The following is a 21,412-nucleotide window of genomic DNA, read 5'->3' as shown; positions in this document are numbered from 1 at the left end:
CCAATCTTCCGCCGTAGATTGAAGACCCATCTCTTCAGGCTACATCTTAACGGTCCCTCCTAAAGACCTCTTCACACCCACTACCCCCCTGTACAAGTTTCTCTCCTGTTAATAATAATTTGCCTATGGCCCCTGGTCTGAGCATTGATTACTTTATCTTATGGTGACTGAGGGATAGATGATTCACTTACTTAAACAAATGTATTTGTTGTAAGTCACTTTGGATAAAGGTGTCTGCTAAATGCTGTAAATGTAAAGTGCACAAGTGCGAAGGATAGAAAAATGGGATGCAGAAACAGCCCATGCCCAATGCATGATGGATTGGAGGCTGGTGGAGGCAAAAATCTGAGGATGCTCTCATTGCATGGAATGGAATGAGGAATGATATCCTTGGATTTCTACCTCTACCAGCCTTCACTTAAATATGCCATGCCTGTATCTGTCCATCCTATGTAAATAACAAATAACATGCAAATGGTTATGATAAATAACTTCTACTCTGTATTTGGGTAGAGTCTGTGTATATGTGTGTAAGGAGATCTGGGGAATGTACTGTAATGGAACTGGATAGGGACTCCTGTAGCAATGCTCCCTGTCATTAATGGCAACGTCAGATAGCTTTTCGCCTGGCTAAATTAGTTTCCTTAATGAGCCGTGTCATGGTTAGAGCGAGGGAGAATAGGGAAAAGAGAGGAGAGAGGGGGAGGTCTATTTCTTCAAATAATTTGATTGTTCATTTGCTAATGCTGTGAAGTCATTCAGTCTCACCTTCTTACCTGATGAGGTCAGCACAAGGACTGGCTGTCATTGTGCTTTATGACGTGACATGGATCCATAACAGACTGAGTGCATTCAGTAAAAACAGCTTGGAGACATTGGATGAAACTTCATGTGATGTTAGAATTAAACTGGTACATAATAGTGGAGCCAGACTCCAGACTCCTGTGATTGCACTCATTCTGTTCATGCTCTGATGGTGATATCTTTGCTCTACTATTTAGCACCATCTGGCTACATTAGCTCTTGAAAATGGAGGCTAGGGGTGAAGTATTTGATTAAGATGTTGTTAAGATATTTAGCTGTCAACTTAAGTGCCCAGGCATTTGTATCACTAGGCTATACAGTATACTTCATCACAAGCAAAATCTCACCATTGGGTGCAACACTGTTGGACTTGTAATTCCCCTGTTAGCATCCTCAGATTTTTGGTAAACAACCTCTCCAATACTGTTGTTGTGTTGACCTGCTTAACATCTCCTGGATGGTTACTATGTTCTAAAACACAGAAGAACTACCATCTGTCGTGATAATATACATTCTGCTACTGTATATTATCACGACAGTCACAAAACATTTCTGAGGCTGCATTAGCCAAGTTTCACATCTTTCATAAACTAATATCAGCAGTAAGGGCTAGCAATAACTAGATAGAGTTTTTGAACTTTTTTTTGGAACATTTTTACATTTTACATTTCTGTCATTTAGCAGACGCTTTTATCCATAGTACATTTGTCTAAAGTAAGTGAATCATCTATACATTAGTTATCATAAGAAAACATCTATGCTAAAACCAGGGGCCATTGGCAGTCACAATGCTAGAAGAAGGATAACTTAAATAATAATACTTTTTTTTTTCTTTTTTACATTTTATTATTAACCGTAGAGGAACTGTACAGAGGGGTATTGGGGGGTGAAGAGGTCTTTAGGAGGGACAGTCAAAATGTAGCCAGAACAGTTGGGTCTTCAGTCTACTAGCATCTGAGAATTTCCAATTATTTCATTACTGACCTCTATGGATAGTGACGATTGAGAGAACAGTGTGACATTTACTGATGGGCCCAATTTGAGGCTGAATCAATACACAGTGTTATGTAGTTTTATTACAGTGCTTTCTCTAAATGGGCCATGAAGCAGCCAATACAAATTTCAGTCAGAGTATTTGATATTTGTCTAAGTAAATGAAAATCCTGCATACTAAGTTGGGCGATTGAGCCAGTTGCACTTTACTATGGTTAAAAATATAGCGTACTGTAGGTGTTGAATCTATGAATGACATGTAGCTTACTGGAAAATATTGTTATAGAAAACAAAATCATACAACAGTCAGGACAAATATGTTTTATCATCCAGGGATATAACAAACATCCAGGTGGTTGAGGACAGAATCATATGAAAAATATGAATTAATTCATACCCATGATTTCATTAATCTGACACTGTATACACACAAAGGCTGTTCCATCTCTCTTTGGATATTTTTTTTGAAGAGGAAAATCAAAACATTGATTCCTGAATCACATTATTTCAAATTAATCAGCTTACTTTCAAATTCATAAAGGTAGACTTATGTCATATATGTTTTCTCTAACCCTAACACTTAAGATATGATATTTCCAAAAATGGGTCTAATACTTCCTCCAGCCCTCCACTGTCGATCCTTGGGTGAGTTTTTTTGTCACAATACAAATTTATGGATTTCCAGGTTTTTGGTTGTCTTTCTGTAGAACAAAATGCAGCAATGCATTACTGAGGTAAGATTTAGGAATGATATAGGGCCAATTTGTTCATTGATAAATTGATCTTAGTAAATATAATTATTTGTAGCTGTGTCCTACCTCATAGCTCTCTATGCATGCCTAGTGTTGAGTTTCTCAAGTATTGTTGACTGTCCTCAAAATCGGTCACTTGAACTGGAATAGGGATTCCCTGACGATACACTGTCAACTGAAGAAGAAACAGAAAAAACATTATAGTTAGTAGTGACCAAATGTAATGCTCAGAAATAAAACTATGGTGAATAAGTTTGGAAAAATTTAGTTCTACCTCTGGGAGCTTGAACTTCATATCAAAGCTGTCTGCTGAGGCTGCCACAACTGAAGCTTTAACTTCATGTTTGCCATTTTTATCATGTTTCTGGTAAAAGCCGAGAAGGAACACCATGCCTGGGATGTATTCTTCAATGCTAAAAAAGAGAGAGCTCATTCACGCAACACAATCTGCTAATTTAAGTCTTTCAGAATTTTAAAAACCTTATAGACTTGTGACAGTTATAAACATGTACAGCACTATCCTGGATTCATGGTTGTCTCACCTCTCACCCATCTCTTTCATTAATTCTGGAACATTCTGCCAGTGGATTTTAGCTTTGAGTGTTGGCTTCGATCCCGGCAGCTGTGCAGTGGCAATCTTCACTGACATTTCATAGGACTGACACTCAGCTCCCCATCTCAGGTGCACCTAACATGCACAAGAGAACACTCATGAATCAATTTCCCTGGAATAATTATTTTTTTCCCCTGATTGACAGATACAGTATCTCCACCCACCTATATTTGTGTTACCTTAGTTTCTCCATGGACCTTGTCCAAATTGGCATCTGTGCACAACTTCCAGTTGGCCTCCTCCCCGACCTGAGAGACTATCAGCTGAGTGTTGACCATCTGGGCTGCAGGGGTGTAGTAAGCAGCTGCTTCATACCCCTCTGGTTTCACATTGCCACCCATGGCAAGCACTTTGATGTTGAACTCAGGAGTAGCATCCCAAGACTGAAGAGCAGACAGTGGGGGAAGGAAGGAGAATGGGTCAATATACTCTCTCCACAGTTTCATATCTACATCTTCATCTTTCAGGGTGATATACAGTATATGACAGTGTCTGCCATATCTGAAAGAATGTCTTGAACAATCTAATGATATTCTTCGATTTTAGATAAACTGGTGTGAAATGGGCTGTTGTCAGGACAGAACACAATACCTCTGATGCCGAAGGCGCTTGGGTGTGACGAGATCTTCTACTGCTTGAGGAATCAGAAGAGAGACTTAGTCGTCTGGTTGCATCCTGCAGACACAAACATGTATTGGGGAAAGTCAGTTCTGAGTCTCACAGTGCAGGTGTGTAGATAATGATAATGTAAGAGTGGCCAAGTACCCTGGAAAGCTTCCTCAGCGTGTCCAGCAGTTGGCGAAGGGTAGGTAGGTGCTTGCCAACCCCAGCATTTATCTCAATATGGATTTTGTCGACAGGTCTGTTTGTCTGGGCTGGGGAAAGATGATGGAAGAGGGGATGTACAGTATTACAAGTTTCATGTCTCACAGAGGCTATGCCGACATGATTGCTTCATCATGAAATTACACATTTGATAGAGACAACATAATTTTAAGGGTTCTTATCTGTACCTGGCTGAAGTTTATATGCAAAGTGGCTGTATCCCAAGAAGTAGTAAAGGGGGTATTCCTCAATGTAGTGCGCTCTCTTTGCCTCAGACTCAACACAGATAGCTGCCCCATAGATGTTAGACTCTGCACACACCTTTGCCCATGGATGGTATATCTCAGATTTCACAATGTATTTTACAAAATAAATTATTTATGAACACATAAACTTTTGTTGCATGTCTTGCATCTTCTTTCACATTGTACCTGTTTTTGTCCAGAGCCTACAGATGTCTTCTTGACCGGCTCTATCTCCTCATTAGACTCAATAGAGTCAGACATCATTGGGGTCATTTTAGCCAAAGATGGCTCCTCGATATTCCTTGAGACTGCATATACGTTGAAGCTGTTTGATAAATAGGGAAAATAGGAAATGTTACATTAGTACTCAAGAATACTCTCTAAGGCTAGATGTAAACACATACTGTACAACATTTTAGTCCCACTTTACGATGTGTCCTTAAACTGATATATTTACATGGTACTTCAGTTAAAAGTGTAGGTATTGTGTAATTAAATGGTACATTTATTTTATTATTTGTTTTAGGACACTTATCATAAAGTTCCCTCTGGTAAAATAAAAATGTAGGGGCATACTTGACGGAGAAGACCTCAGTCTCCTTTTTGCAAGGAGGAAGTTCAATTTCAAATTTCTTTTGTTTCACGTTCATTTTCATGGCAAACTTCCATGGCATGTTAACCACGGTTTTACTTTTCAATTCTGCACCACACTGGAACAGGTCTGTGTTTATCCCATGGACGAAAAATATATCCTTTGAGAAACTGCAAAAATACATAACAGATACAATCAGTTCTATCAACAATACACACTGGAATAGAGACAATTGTAAAACATGAGGCCACTGACATTAAGCTTGTTTCTCACAATGAAACATGCATCCTAGAGTTACAGTAGGATCCAATATTGAAAATGCTTTACCCAGCAAACCCATCAGTCTCCAGAGAAACATCTGAGGTCAGCAGTTGTCCTAGGTTATCCGTCAGTGGTGGATTGATCGCAGCCTTTGCTGCATGATAAAGAAGCACATTTGGTTATATTGATTAACAAACATCTGGAACACTTGGGATTCCAAATATTTTCCAGTCTAGTATTCTATTCATACCATTCACAGTAATCCCTGATATTGCGGAAAAGTATTTGCTAATTTCCAATGGGAGCCCAAGGGTGGTGGCTTGGATGTAACGGGTCTCATACAAAACATAGGGCTTGGTAAAGTGCCATGAAATCCCCTTCTGAAGACTTTCAATCATTTTCCAGACTGGACTCTCTTTCCCTGCATTGAGACTGAAAGCCTGAATGGGGATAACATTGCAGGAGGGCACAGTGGTTCAGTGGTTCATGTGTATCATAGCGTTACGTCATTGACCTGCAGGTAAAATATGATGCTGTCTGTACAAATCTCACCTTGATGACACTATGAATTAATTCCTTATTCACATCAGCGAAGAACCACTCTTGACCAAAGATTCGTGAATAGGCAGACAAGAGAGGCCTATCCTTGGGCAATGTCTGCCAATCTTCTAGCTGAAAACAACTCATCTGTTATTCAACCGAACAAAGCAAACCTTGATCAAGATCATATTATGTGTCTTGAAAAGTCTGTTTCAACTCACCATTTTGGAAATGGCTTCAAAGTCATTGAAACTGAGATCACCAGTGACACTGGGCATATTTTCACTGAGAAACTCTATTAAACCTTCGGTGTGAATACCAAGCTGTAGAACATATACAGTAGAATAATTTATTTTCTGCAGTGAATAAAAACCCCCCATAAAAAACAATGAATGTGAACTTTTCAAAAGCCATGAATATAATTCTTCAATTTGAACTTGCGTACCTCCATAAGTTCCAATATTCTTCCAATGAAATGCAATTTCCCTTTGGTCATAATGGCTGATGGGAAGACGCTTTCAGCATTTCTCAACAAGAATACCTCAGTTTCTGTGCCAATTAAGAAGTCATCTGGAAGTCACATGAGAGACATGAAGTGGTCAGTGTAGGTCTTTCATATATTTACAAGTGAATAACATTGTTATCACAATCTTGTTCATTATATGGGTGTACTTCAACGCTTCATTTGTACCTACCGTTAAACCAGTCCAGGTGCATAACTTTGCTGTAGTGGTAGCTGAGACGACCGAATTTAGGGGCAAGGATTTTCACAGCTACATTACAGGCTGTTGAGCTTTTACAAAAAAAAAAAAAAGACAATTTTAATGCAAAATCTAAATAATCAAAATACTTAAATTGTCCCTCTAAAATGAAATGTCACAGTGCTCCTGCACCATCGACCTCACAAAATGACTCACAGGATGTGGTTGTCTGGAGTGCTGGATTTGGCAAAGCTCCGGATGAGGGAATAAACAAAGCTGGCAAGGTGCAGGTCTGTCTCCTCCATTAGGAATGCGGTCACTGTTGACACCAAAGCCAATGGTGGCTTGGTTTCAAACAGGATCATACAGGCCAACATTCGTATCTCTGTAAGGAGGTCCTTCTGCACAAACAGGCTAAGGGTGATGTCCTGGACCTGAAACCACAAATATCAGACAGATATAAGGTCTCTCAAAAGGTCCGGGGTTTGACTTGAGCTAATATGCATGCTGTTCATTAATTTGTGTCAAGTCCATCAGTCACAATTGGACGGCAACCAAATAAATTAATTTCAAAACAAGGATTTGTTTGTTTCAACCTGGGAATTGAATATCAGTTTGAACTGATAAGTGAAAAGATGAAAAGTCATGCATAAATCAGTTGTGCTGTCAGCAGCATAGTATCCTGATATATGTAAGGGGAAGCCCTCCTTACACTGTGGGGGTCTCTGACTGCGAGGTGTCTCATCGACTGCACGGCTGCACTCAGCACATAGGCTGGGAGGGTCACGGGGGCAGCTGACACGCCAGGGAGGAAGCGCATGATGGTCTTGATGCTAGCGGGGTGGCCTGCGTTCCCCAGGGCCTTCAGAGCCAGGACCATGTCCACCTCACTGCCTCTCTTAAAGCCATCGGTGGCAAAGTCCAACAGGGGCTGTGAGAAATGGACATGAGACAAGAAGTGAGAAGAGAAGTTAAACTCACAAAAGTAATCATATTCACACAGACATACATATCTGAATTAAACATTTGACTTTACACTGAAACATTTGAAACCACTCTGGGTTCTTTTCTTTTTTACATCATGTGACGTAATTGAAATGTAAATGATTACCTGCACAGCTCCGACTGGGCAAGGCTGAGTAGAGGCACAGTACTTGTACACCAGTGACCCATAGGACAGCACAACAGTGTTCCACAGAATTGGGTGGGACTTACTGAAGGGCATGGACAGGAACTCCTAAAAAGAGAAAATCTCTCTCTCTTCATTGGTCTGCTCACAGAATTATAAGAACACTAGAACCTGACATACTGTACAGTGTTGGCTCTATGCACATATTGATCAGGAGTTAATTACGTAAATAGCCTGGGTAAACTACAGCTAGATGCAGAAATCGTAAAATCATCTTCCATGAGCATTAGCAAGACAACTTAACTTGGACAACTCTACTAGCTCACTCTCTGCAGCCAGGTGATTATTTGCCAGCAGAAGTGTTCGTCCAGCCTCATTGGCTGATACATCACCAACTTCAAATCTCTTCTTGAGGAATTTGAGGACTCTTGCATCTGTGACTTCAACAATAGAATCCAATAACCACCGTCTGTTTACCACAAAGGAGAGTGATGACATTAGTACACACTCAAATTGAGGCTAAATAGTACATTTACCCAGTAATGTGGCAGTGATCACAAAACATGCTTTTCTTCAGGGTTCACATACTGTTAGAAGATAATCACCACCCTGCCTTTGCCACAATATTCAACACTAGAAAAATCATTATCTTAACAACATACACACCGGTGTTCATCATTTCCTGACAGCTGTTTCCATAGAGCCTCAAGATTTTCCAGCGTTGCCACGCGCATAAGTTGATACAGTTCAATAACGTCCTCACTTGATGCACTGTCAACCTGGTAGATATTCGCCTGTGCCAAACGCTTGATAAGCTCTACAATCTATGGGAAACAATGAACGGTAAATAACATATTTGTGTGGTACATATAATTTATAACACAATCATGTGATCATAAACATAAACCGCTCATATATCCTGATTACCTTGGGCATGGGATCATCCAACCTCTTCAACATGATAGGGATCTGAGTCAGCTCATTGACAAACTTGTAAACCAGACTCCCACTGTTCTGCATGGCACCAGGGCTAAAGCTTGTCTGTGTGTCAGTCACACTGATCAGCACCATCTCTTTGCTATAGGAGAGGCGACAGGGACGCTCAATGTACAGTATAGCAGACATTTTAAACAGGGAAACAAAAAGACTTGTGTAACATTTGTAATAATAATTCGTACATGGCCTGCAATTTAGAGCTGCCCCCCTTGACGTTGAAGGGAGAGAAATACTGTTGCTCCAGGGCATGAGCCTTCGAGATCAGGCCTCCGTCTACTGTTGGTTTGACTGTGTAGACGTATCTCACTGTTGAAATGACAGTTTCACCTCTCTAGACCACAGAAGGAACACAAAAAGCATATAACATGAGCTATTGTAGGGTTACATTATTTTCCTTGATATCAATTGCATTCTTGTCTCTGTATACTCATTGAATGAAGTGTGGAATTATACATGTAAGGCCATATTAGAAAGACAAACCTCTTTGGAGATTTTGTTGACAACAGCCATGGCCATTCCACTGTAAATGGCTGCCTTCTCCCTGCAGTTATTGATGTCAACAATTTGGATGACTGACAATTCTTTAGAATTGGCATCCTCTTCAATGGCGTAGTTACTCTGGCACAACCCATGGATGCCAACCTGTGAACAAATACAAATAGAAAAATCCAGATATTTCACTTACAGTGTGCATCTCCGCAGTATATTTACATACAGTATAAAATCACATTGGTGTAATATTGCCTGTCAATTCAGTTTTGGTTGATTACCTCCTCTAGCTCATACACTCTTTGGGTGGTCTTGACTGTGACTTGCAGGAAACCAAGGATGCCTCTCACAATATTGACGATGGTGTCGGAGACTCCAGCAGGTGCATGTATGTCACCAACTCGTCCCTTGGCATACTCAAACATGAAAGGTTTGGCAATCTCGGTGCCGATCCGTTTGGTGAGCTTTGGTGAAGCATTGAATGCATTCTTTCCATGGATGCCATTGAACTCTTCGAAGACCAAGTCTGAAACCTTAAAACCAAATAATACTATAAACAATTGCATCAAAACATGCTCCCAATATATCTCAAATGTATTTTTATATTGTCAGGATACTGAGTATCTACATATCATAGTCATCCAAACCAAATATTGCAACTTGTTACCTACAGTTCCTCACACACTGAAACTAATATTATATGCCATTTAGCTGACGCTTTTATCCAAAGCGACTTACATTGCAGTGAGTGCATACATTTCAGTATATATGGTCCAAGCGAGAATCAAACCCACAACCTAAGCGTTGTTAGCACCATGCTCTACCAACTGAGCCACAGAGGCCTACAGTATGAAACAAGACCTACAGTATGTCTCTGTGTTAAAAAAGGTAGAGATACTGTAGAATATACAATATTGGCAATGACAGGATGATTACCTGGAGAAGGAAGCTTTGTGCTGACACACCAATGATCTTAACTTTGCACATCAGTCTCACACCAGACTCTGCAAGGTCTGGCATGCCACGCCCAATATTCACCATGCCCTCATACTTGTACTCATATGTTTTCTTATAGTTCAAGCCGGGTTCTGTAATATATGATTGAAAACATACAATACATGATCATTTGAATAAAGGGTATTCTTATTCTCTCTCATTAGAACCACATAAGCACTAGACATTTAAAATATGTGTATACAGTAGATAGTAACTCACCATAAATGTTTTCACATGCTGAAACAGAAACATTAAACAAAATAAATGTCACTTTACAAAATTCATGAAATTAATTCGCGAGCTAGCATTTCTACATTTACATTTAGCTGGCTTGTGTGGCTTGTTTACCAACAAAACTTACCAGCCAAGGCCACAAAAAGACAGAGGATGTATCTCTGCATGGCGAGACCCAGGAGTGGTGGCTTGAGCTCCAACCTTTCCTTTATATACATACTATGGTGCTTTATTCACTACAGTATTTGACAACAATGTGTACCTGCGCAGGCAGACCACAGCTTTGGCAACAATCAGGGTCTTAAAGTAAATACACAGAAGTCAAACACATGTCAATGTGACAGGCCAAGGGAGGACATTTCATGAAAAATAAACAGTGATGTAATTTGTCAGACACATACAACTTGGGTTATGAACCAGATAAACCACAAGCCTTTTTCATCACATGCTGAAATTGAAACAGAAAACTAAAATAATGTCACTTTACAAAATTCATGAATTTAATTAATGAGCTAGCATTTACATTTAGCTATTTTTTGTGTGTGGCTTGTTTACCAACACAACCCTTTCCTTTATGTACTATTGTGCTTTATTCACTATGAGACGGCAAGAATGTGTCGGCAGACCAGCTTCAACAATCAGGGCTGTAAAGTAAATATACACATAGAGGACACAGGGACAAAGGTGTGTCAGATTGAGAGCATGCTGACCAGAAACCAGTGTCAATGTGACATGCCAAGGGAGGACATGTTATGAAAAATAAACAGTATAGACAGTAATATTAAGTTGTGTAACACTGTAATTAAATAAGGAACACATCACATTATGTTCTTGCAGTATTTAGGCAGACTATTCTTGTTTTCATTTCATGCAATAACAGCAACTACTGAACTCCATTAGTATGCACTTATTGTCAAAAGTCGTATTCATGTAAATACATGAATTAATGTTAATAATTGAAGTGGAGTACCTACTGAAAAAATGTGTTGAGAGTAAAAAAAAATGCAACAGAGAAGAAGCCAGGTGAGAAGAATTAGTTACCTGAAGTGAAAACGGAGCCACCTGGGATTATTCAAACCCCAAGCGACATCACCAAACACACTTTTGCACTGCAACAGAGCCAGAGAGTGTGGTGATTCGTTCCTCACCAAGCCGATCCTCCACGCCCTCAGCCTCCAGCTCCCACTGAAGAGCACAGGCACCATCAGCCATTCTAGAGCTACTCTTGATGCAGGTGATGACATCAAGCAGCAATCAACCATATCTGAGTGGCTATTCTTATTGATGCTTCCCAGCATTCTTACTGATTGCACTAGCCTACATCAGTCTCTTGTGTGATTTTGCTCACGGCTTCTGTCTGGCCCCCCGGGTTTTATAAATCTGCCTTATCCAGTCTTCATTTTGCCCTATTATGCTTTTTCCTTGCCCTATTTAGAAAGATCAGCTCCCACTACGACCAATAGAGGGCCCCCTTACACTCCCTAAATTCATTCATGATACATGAATTTTTGTTAACTCTGTGAATTGGGGTGAGGCACATTTTGATGAAATTAGCACAGAATGGTTCAATTGTACTGTATATGTTATTTATTGTATACATCCTAATAACATAGCTTCATTTATTAGATGCTGATAGATCTGATAGTCTAATAATGAACTGCTCCAGTAGATGGTGCAACTTGCCTAAATACAGGAAACCACAGGAACCAACATCATCCTTCTCTTAGTGTAAAAAGTGAAAAGGGAGAATAACTCATAAAAAAGATAGATTACATAGATTAACTATAGAAACATATTTTTATTTGTATTCACTTTAATAATTTACAAATTAATATGTCACACGTACTATGAAAAGCGGCATCAAAAGTAACAACATACATAAGAGGACACACCAAACTTGCTGTATTGCAATACTGTGTTGATTTACATAAATCATACAATGGGGCGACTTCCAACTGACAGATATCAACATTAATTCAACATTACATAACGCATTTACCCTTTATTGATCAAACAGCCTTTATTGCCATTTTGATGGCACTTTTGAGCTTTGTTGATGTTGATGTCATGTTGCTCAGTCTCCCTACAGTACAGTGATTGCATTTGCTAGAAAACAGTGCAAAATGTTTGGCGGCTTGTATTAGTTATGTACAGGTACAGTACAGTATGTTAGAAATTGTTGAATAATGTAAGAGAATTACCTGGAGTTGGATTAAAACATAGTGTTTTGGTTTATGACGATACATAAAATACTCTCATGTCTTATAACCATCATCTACAGGCACAATAATCTACTTTTAGCAAGACAAAAAAAAACAAATAGATGTACAGTGCATTAGAATCTTTGCTACATGAAACATGTTGATTAGTCTGTACTTATTATTGTTCTGACAGTATATTCCTTTGGTATATGCCTTTTGTTGCAGTGCAAAATATTGCAGTAAAACTGCTACTGCAGGTAAAACACCCAAGATTCCCGAGTCATTTTCAAAGATGATGGACTTTCTTGGTTTCATAGCGTTGTTCATCTCAAGCACTCAAAACAACACGGCACATTTTTAAACAGCCTGTAGTACTCCTCTTGTATCTAGTAAAGAGACATGATACAATACAGTAAATAACATACAATTGATCAATACAGATAGAGATTCTCAATACATCAAAACTCATATTTATATCAGTATATGAATTGGTTTGATTTATCAAAACATAATGATAGGGGAATGAAAGTATGAGAGATACTGTACAGATCTAGAATAAATAAGTGAGAAGTGGAGGTTACCTTTCTGGACAACACGCAGAGGAAGATGAAGATAAACATCCCCTGGAAGGCGTTGGCAATGGTGAACAGATAGGCTGTGAGGGTGGTCTCGTTGAGAATGTGCAGCACGCCAAATGTCCAGGTGGCACCCAGGACGAACAGAAGGGCCAGGGCACCACGGGCACAGGATCTGGAAGGACCGGTTATGCTTTTGTCATTACGGGCCATATTCTGACTTGATATACAGTATGTGTGAGAAAGCCAGACTTCATGTAAATCAACTTTATTTTGAAGCAACGGAGGAGTTCTGCCAAATATGGGGTTGTGTATTGCCCTAACAACCTAAGACATGTAATAGTAAGCCCTCGATATTCAGTGCACACATTCTGCAAGCGAATCAACTTTTTAAAAGCAGTCATACCTTATGTTTTCATAGTGGCTGATTTCAGGCTTTTTCACAGCAGTATGGCGATACACTTTGTAGATGATCACTACAAATGCTAGGAGATTCACCTGAGAGCAGAAGGACGCAAAGAAACAAATTAGATTCAGTGAAACATGCTCTTTAAAATAAACCTTTTCTCATCCTTCTTTGGCTTTCAAAGTTCACCATTATTTAATGAATTGTTGTTATTGTTGTCAAACCTTGAATCTTACCAGAATAATCAAACATGCAGGCCCAATGAAACTCCATATGAAGTTATTTTCTGTACTCAGCCAACACCTTTGAAACACAAAGGATTATTTTACTACGTGCTTGTCTGTAGCACTATAGTACTACCTACTGTACACTAATTCTCCTCTTTTCTACTTACACTTTATTGGTACCATAATACTTGGAGCCGAGTGTAGCTGAAATGGCCACCACCACTGCTGGACTTCCATATCCAAAGATGTAAAAGTTACGATGCAGGAACCCTTTGTTGTAGATGACACCAACTACGATCAGGTACAGATGGATGCCCTCAATGCACATCCAGGCAAAGGCAGCTAAGAAAAAATAATGGAGCAGCCCGGCAATAATGGAGCAGAATAGCTGAGAGGAGACAAAGAGAAAAAAAGAGACAGAGAGAGAAAGAGAGAAACAAAAGAAGTCTTTATCGTACGACTGACCACCTATGAAATCTTAATAGACAAGGGTGACTGCATACGTAATCAAATGCAAAATGGATGTACACACACACACACACACACACACACACACACACACACACACACACACACACACACACACACACACACACACACACACACACACAGCTGGACATTCTGAACATGTTCAAGAATGTGAGCATTTCAATGTTTCATTGAGCTGAAGTGCAGTGGTTTTACTCACTTTATGTGTGTTCATATTGATCCCAACAAGAAAGATGAACTCAGCCATGAAGAGGCTGCAGCACAGGTTTTTGTGAATAGTGGTTCTGGTGCTTTGTATCTCACTGAAGAACCAGAAGGTGAAGATACACATGGACAGGCAGATGATGGAGATGATCATTCCCAGTTGAGTGATCCTGGTCAGAATGTTGTAGTGGGCCACCAGCTGGAAAGAAGACAACCAACACAGGGAGAAGGTGTGGTAACCATTGCTATGTTATTACTTGTAATAACCCCTCTTGATCAACTCAATTCAGCTAGCAGTGTATGTTGAAAATATACAGTGCCCTGCATAATTATTGGGACATAATTATTTGAAATCAAACAATGACTATGACTATATTAGCAGTAGGACAATCAGGTTTATTCCTGTGATGAATCATATGGACAGCGTGTGCACTTACATTGGCTCGTCCTGAAGACATGAGAATGGCGAAGTGTGTGAGGTGGTTACAGGAGCATGTGGTGGCAGTGCTGTTGACATTGACCCTTTCACAACCATCGGTGGCCCAGTGGCCTTGCATGCTGGCTGGCACATACTCCCAGAAGGCACATGTGGTTATGTCAACATCAGTGTCAATAGGCTTCAGAGGAAAGAGAATAAAATTACAGGTTTTAAATCTACAGTACTATTACAAATTGCATGTGTCTTATACATGAAAATGGTTTGATTCTTGTAAAAATAGGAATGGCTGCCCTCATAATGAACACATTTGACCAATTTATATTTCGTACTTTAGTAGATGATTACACTTTAATAAATAAAAAATATTATAAAATTATTATTAATTATGAGCAAAAACATTTCATAAGATGTGTACTTCAATGCTTGCATCTCAGGTTAGGATTCTTCCCCTATAGAGCAACATGTTGCAGCGTAGGCCCTCTGTGTGATCATACCTCGTTGTGTCTCAGAGTGAAGGTCACATGGTCAAGCTGGTACAAGTCAGCAGGTTTGATGGCAGCTGCTATCACTTGAGAGTTTACAATAATTTCCCCAGTTCCTGCATAGCGTGAGTAGTCTGTAACGCCGGGGTCAGTGCTTGGTTTTAGGATGTCATTAATGCTGGCATACCTCACAAACACTACAGACACACTTCCTGATGGACAGCAAAGTAAAAAAAGGGTTAGTTAAATAGATACAAATTTGTGTTCTTGATTGCAAATGTGTTTGTTACTGAGATTTTACATGGAGTGATATTGTTGTAGATATTAGTGATGCTTTTGTGTTGTAGTTATATATGGTGCTGATGCATAGGACGGATATAAAGTCTCTTACCATTTTTGTCAATTTCCTGTTTATATTTTGGAGTTAGATTGATATGATCCCTTCCCATTGAAACAGACAGCTTGATTTTCTTTGTCTGACGGACATCAAATGTGTAGAGTTTCAATTCTGTGTATGAGAGGACATAAGTCATACAATAAGAGAACAGCCATGTGGTGGATTGAAGAAAAATAAATATCATACAAACCACATTAGAGTTTTACACCACATACCATGCAAGTACCTCATTGTCTTAAAGGTTTAGCATGTAGTTTTGCGCTTTGCTGCCATCTCTGGCCGTACTGCATATGCTACGTTTTCTAATAGCAGCAATTGTTTACATGTCTTTGTAAATAAACAAAATGCAAAATATGTACGTAATGGCCAGTGCTCGACCACGACACCAGATTTTTTTGTTTGGATGAAAACAGTGCTCTTCACATAACGTTTTTTATCATGTGATCTCATTCCTTGATCGCAACAGATTTATCATGGCCAATTAATACAGTTTTAAATCTGAAATCTACATACTGGACTTTTAAACAACCATTGAATAACTCAGGAGTAGGCTGAGAATTAATGTATTTACCCAATGGCTTACCCATATCACTCGCTTTGACATCAAGCTCGGTTGTAGTTTGAAAGTTTCTGGCCAAGGTCAGAGTACTCTCCTCCACTGTGTGTAGAAGTTTGGTGATTGTGTAATCTCTGTGATCCTCTTTGATTCTGCTCCAAGCCACCAACTCATGCTTTTCAACTAGATTATTCACGGCTTTCACAAATGTCTGTGGAAACCAAAATGGTCAGTTTAGTATGTGCTAAAATCTGATGTTTTTTTTTTGTTTTTTTTAATCTTCTTATACTTTAAGAAGTTGTATCTAAGAATTTATTATCAATTAAACTTAAATGCAATTACAGCTCAGGCAGTCTTACAAATGATGTCATCCAATATTCAGAGGTACTATAATGACCCCTAAAAACATGAATTAATGCTCTAGGTTATACTGTACTATACACTGTAGTATGAATAAGTTAGTGACAGTATAATATAAAGTATAAAGATATGGTGAACAATGATTACAGTGAGAGTTGCTTTGGTCAGGGCTGGTCTGGTGGTTTGATTTTTCTCCCCAAAGCTCATGAGCAAGGCAGAACGAGAGAGGGCCTCCACGTATGAGATCACCTCCACTGAGGTCAGCTCCCCAGATGTCTGTTTGACTATCTCCCCCAGCATGCTCTGAGGCTCTGTGAGGTTGCTCATCTACAAATTGAAGACAAAACTTTTAATGAGCTCACATTTCTGCTCCAATGCAGGTCTCTACGAAGAGGAGCAAGAGGAGAAAGGTCTGTTGGAAAATGTCTACAAATAAGAAAGCAATGCAGTCAACTTAAATTGAGGATTAGGTCTTTCAGCACTTCATATCAGACCACTATGGAAATGTGTATATGGATATTATCATATTTTTGAGGTCATCGTCATCCTCAGTGGCTAGCATAAGTACACATTGAATCTGTTTATAGAAAATAGTTTGTTCCATCTGTCACCACCAGATGGCAGTGTTCCCTCATATATAATGTAATTTATGGCACACTACTTTCCTACTTCATTTGAGTACTTACATATTCAAGTGTTTTGTTGACAGTTAATGTTATGCACATGATGTTGTCATGGCAATTCTTCTTGGGATGTTCTGAAAAATAACAAATGAATCATCCTACTGATCTGATAGCAATATATCTCAATAATGTTTGTTTAGTGAACAATTTCTACACATTTACATCATTACAGAATTTATGATAAAAAAACACAAAAGTAAAACTGTAAAATTAAGTTATAATAATTGTATCATAGTTTTGAAAATGTAAGATACTTAAGACGTTATCATCTTCATTTAATATATTTGCAAGTGGAGGATGAATTGATATTTCCTGCAGTATTTGCATACGAACACTTACCTTTACATTCTATCTCATGCTCTGGATGAAACTGCTTGGTGCCTGAAGTTGGGATGTAATCTCTTTGACAGGTGCAAAAGAAAGATCCATTTGTGTTGTGGCAATGTGAGAAAGGTCCACAGACTGGACCGGTCTGACATTCATCAATATCTGAAAGATTTAACGATACGGGTTACTCAATTGTAATGAAAGGTCTATAATGCATTAAGTCATTTTGACAGAAAGAGAAATAATTTGTTATTACAATAGCATAGACTACTACTCATAAATAATGTATTAGTTCTGAAAAATGAATTGATTACATTGTGATTACATCATTGATGATTACAGAGTGTATCAGTGAAATGTTTATCACGACCCATGAGAAAATTCACAAAACAAATTACCAATGCATTCTGTCCCATCGTTTGTTTGGAAATGCGTCGGCCCTGTTGACATGTACCCTGAAAGACAGGTGCAGTAGTAGCTCCCCTCTATGTTGGTACAGTTGCCTTCGTCTCCACAGATATTTGTGACATTCTGGCATTCATTATCATCTGTTGTGATGAGAGGGAGAGAGGGAACTAGGGGTTATTACTAAGAGAAACTAAGGGTCACATAACTGGCTCCATGTCCCTATGGTCAACGGGATCTCACGCCTAATTCGTATGAATTTATCCAAAAATAATAAAATATGAAACTTACGACCCAGGTTGTATTAAAAGCTACGAATGCGACCGAGCGGACGTGAAAGCAACAATTTATGGCAGTTCATAAGGAGATTGGTGTGGGGTGATGGAGGCTTTAGCACCCCGACTTGCAACCTTTTTTTTTCTTTTCTTTTGTTGCTGTTGGTGCTAATTCTTGTTGCTTGTGCTTATGTTTGCTAATGCCTTCCCTGACAACTTACTCTAACATTGAACGAAGTTCATTCCTAATAGCCTACTGCCTAACCGCCACACAAATCGTAATTCACATACAGTAACTACGTCACATTCGTAATCATGCAAATCTGGTCTTTTGCTTTTTGTATGAATTCATAATTACAGGTACCTGACCGGTCTGTATATGGAGTCATAACATAACCACCGTGCCATCTCAAGTTCTAAACACGCTTGCATGGCCTATTCGCAGAGTTTGTTGGAAGTGACCCGATAGGACTTTCCATTGTAGTGCTCATTTGTCTAAATATGATGAACACACCGGTCTTCCTTTTCACTGTACCTTGCGCACAAAGCCTGTCCGGGAAGGGATATCCTTAGCTTCCAGAAATGGGAGGTGACAAAATTCAGGGGGGGAAATATTACCATAACATTCCAGACCTTTGAACCGCCATTTTTGCAACAATATGGCATACTGTAGGCATGGATTTCATAATGACATTCAATGTTAGCAAGATGGATGGAATATGAACTCGAGTATTTTCTGTGTACTCAAATTAACTGTTTTAACCAGCCTCTGTCTCTCTATATCTATTCTCCATAATAAACTAGGCTGGGTGTGATGTAGGGAATCTTAGAACATTTGATATTGGGCACTCCTTAATAGCAAACACTTAATCTCTAATCATGCGCAAAAATGGTAACACACCATAAAATTACTGTACGAGAAATCTTTTAATTTAGAGTGGGATTACTTAATTTAATGGTGCCATAAACGGCACCATATTATTGAACTGAAACATTGTCCAAAATGAATCCATCATTTTCCAAAGCACATTGGACATTACCCGCAATATGTACTATTCTGTGTGTAAGGCAGTGACTGTACGCTGTATGTTTATACTACCACAGTTTAATTTACATTGGGCCCTTGAAATATGTAAACCCTTGTGATAATGATCAGATCAGGAAATATGAAAGTTTCCAGGAATTCTAAGCAAAAGTGTCCAGAAACAAGTACAACAATGTTGGCTGTCGGACAAAGTCAACCATTAAACACCATGCTGACAGAAGATAAAAATGTTTTGCATTGTAGAGTTTTATCTATGACTAACACACTTTGAGGGTTTTGGACCACATGGTTGTTTTTGAATAGATTAATCATCAAATCTCCAATAGTTTTGTGGTCTAATGATTAATGATTTGCACCACCAGTCTTACAAAAACAAGTGAATTGACTGAGAGGATGGTGGTACCCATGAGGAGCTACATGGTGCAGCTGTTTGCCAGTAGACATGCTCCACTTCTGTACAGTATGAGTAGATATGTGTAGTTATACAGTAAAGAGGCTAAAGAGGTAATACATTAAGTAGTCTTTACATTGTCCAATGACAAATCATGGAATGAAAGACAGATGCATCAAACTATTTCATCAAGGCACAGTACCATAGCTTACAACCAAGTCATATATATGAAAAGATTAAGCCATGTTAACATTTGTCACAAGATGCTGTCGGAAACGGGTACAATTAGCTAACATGTGAGTTTCAGTTTTAAAGGGTGGTTGAGGTTTCTTTTTTTATCGCAATTCAAGCTAGTTAGCCCCAGGGTACTGCAGGGACAGTAGTCTATTTGTATAGAGTAAATGACGCAGTATCATGTACTGTAGGACAGAAACAAATATTTGTATCTGACTGCTCTCCTGATGACTGATGACTGCTGTTGAAAGTTTGTCAAAGACAATAAATACCACAAGCTGAGAGTTTCCGTAACATTGAACTCTTTACAATTGTTTACTTAACTGTCGCCAGTAAGGACCCAAATATAAAGACAAATAATAAGATACATTTCAGTATTAACATAAATGGTTAGGAAAACACACATTACGAGAATACAGCTATTTAGACTTCATGGTACCACTTTACTGGTTGTGAATGGCACAAGCCTGGATTTACAGTAATTGCGTGATAAACATCCATTAGCTCCCTGTATTCAGTGTACAGCCTACTGTACACGGTTGTTAGACTGAGAACTTATACTTACCATTGCAGAAAGTGGTTCCATCACCAGTATATCCATGGTTGCAGTAGCAGCCAGATCCATTCAGGTTTTTACATGTTGCAAGTGGATGGCATTTCATATCACATTTCGTGTCAGAAAATGTGCATGGGTCCATGACACTGGAAAGCCATGCTAAATTAACAGAAGTAAATATAGAACACAGTATTTTGGTAGTTGAACATTTTCTTAAAAATATAACAATAAACCTTAAAACCAGGTCAGTATGAGCAATATTGAATGAGACATACTTGTGTGTACTGTAGATCAGTGTTCCATGGTACTGTACTGTACATACAATGATGGTCATATCAACACAAGCAAACAGATATGAAACCTGCAGCCACAACATAAACAAACTAATCCTGAATAGTGTGAACCTTTAAAAGAAAGAAGATATAGCTCGACAATTTCAAATGTTAATTTTTCAAATGAAAATTAATCCTGTCATGTATCCTGAAGTATTTTCTTTAGTGTATTGCACACACAATCAACGGATGTCACCAAGCACATATGTGTATTTCTACCATACCATTTTCAAGGGCCCTGCCAAGCTCTATATAATAGACAAACGGATAGGCTCACTCACCTGTGAAAAGTACAAGTTTCATTGGGGACTTGAGCAAGGACTCCATACTTGCGTTGGTACAGGATTACTTTTAGCTGAAACTATGTGGTCGGTGACGTGGTCCATTTCCTTGCATCAGTTTTCCTGTTTCCTTAAACCTGACCCTTCCTGTCCTGATTTTTTATCAGCTTTCACAAACATTATACTGGGGACACGCAACTATCAGGCCACAATGGACTCCAATACACAGCATGAGAGAATACAGTACTTTGAGAAACAGTCTTATGCGTGTATAAGAAATGGTTAGATTGTACAGCTTGTTCATTTCAATTATTTTTCTAGTAATGTTAGCATGATGTCTCTATTCATAATATTTAGATGTGTCAATTATTTTTCTA

General features: G+C 38.9%; 2 protein-coding genes across 2 annotated transcripts; both read right to left on the bottom strand.

The window, feature by feature from the left end:
• Positions 1 to 2,616: 2,616 nt before the first annotated feature.
• On the bottom strand, positions 2,617 to 11,382 carry vtg3 (vitellogenin 3, phosvitinless; the record flags this gene model as incomplete). The annotated part of the gene is made up of 24 exons (XM_083672316.1): positions 2,617 to 2,724; positions 2,824 to 2,962; positions 3,092 to 3,237; positions 3,342 to 3,545; positions 3,928 to 4,037; positions 4,176 to 4,344; positions 4,422 to 4,557; positions 4,809 to 4,994; positions 5,152 to 5,239; positions 5,336 to 5,525; positions 5,638 to 5,772; positions 6,071 to 6,195; positions 6,321 to 6,418; positions 6,543 to 6,760; positions 7,039 to 7,257; positions 7,438 to 7,563; positions 7,759 to 7,924; positions 8,122 to 8,279; positions 8,383 to 8,533; positions 8,634 to 8,782; positions 8,932 to 9,093; positions 9,222 to 9,473; positions 9,877 to 10,028; positions 11,319 to 11,382. 24 exons carry the CDS (start codon positions 11,380 to 11,382, stop codon positions 2,617 to 2,619), a joined length of 3,651 nt encoding a protein of 1,216 aa, XP_083528442.1.
• Positions 11,383 to 11,860: 478 nt separating this feature from the next.
• adgrl4 (adhesion G protein-coupled receptor L4) lies at positions 11,861 to 21,109 on the bottom strand. The gene is made up of 16 exons (XM_083672572.1): positions 21,036 to 21,109; positions 20,432 to 20,581; positions 17,915 to 18,064; positions 17,529 to 17,678; positions 17,193 to 17,263; positions 16,654 to 16,833; positions 16,174 to 16,357; positions 15,585 to 15,701; positions 15,206 to 15,405; positions 14,710 to 14,889; positions 14,268 to 14,471; positions 13,747 to 13,967; positions 13,589 to 13,655; positions 13,353 to 13,444; positions 12,953 to 13,121; positions 11,861 to 12,757 (listed from the first exon to the last, which is right to left on the bottom strand). The coding sequence occupies exons 1-16, from the start codon at positions 21,079 to 21,081 to the stop codon at positions 12,695 to 12,697; spliced, it is 2,244 nt and encodes a 747-aa protein (XP_083528698.1). The 5' UTR covers positions 21,082 to 21,109; the 3' UTR covers positions 11,861 to 12,694.
• Positions 21,110 to 21,412: the final 303 nt, after the last annotated feature.

Source organism: Argentina silus, assembly GCF_951799395.1.
Source record: "Argentina silus genome assembly, chromosome: 6".
NCBI lineage: Eukaryota > Metazoa > Chordata > Actinopteri > Argentiniformes > Argentinidae > Argentina > Argentina silus.
Note: the sequence above shows the minus strand (reverse complement) of the source record. Positions and strands in the feature narration are given on the sequence as shown.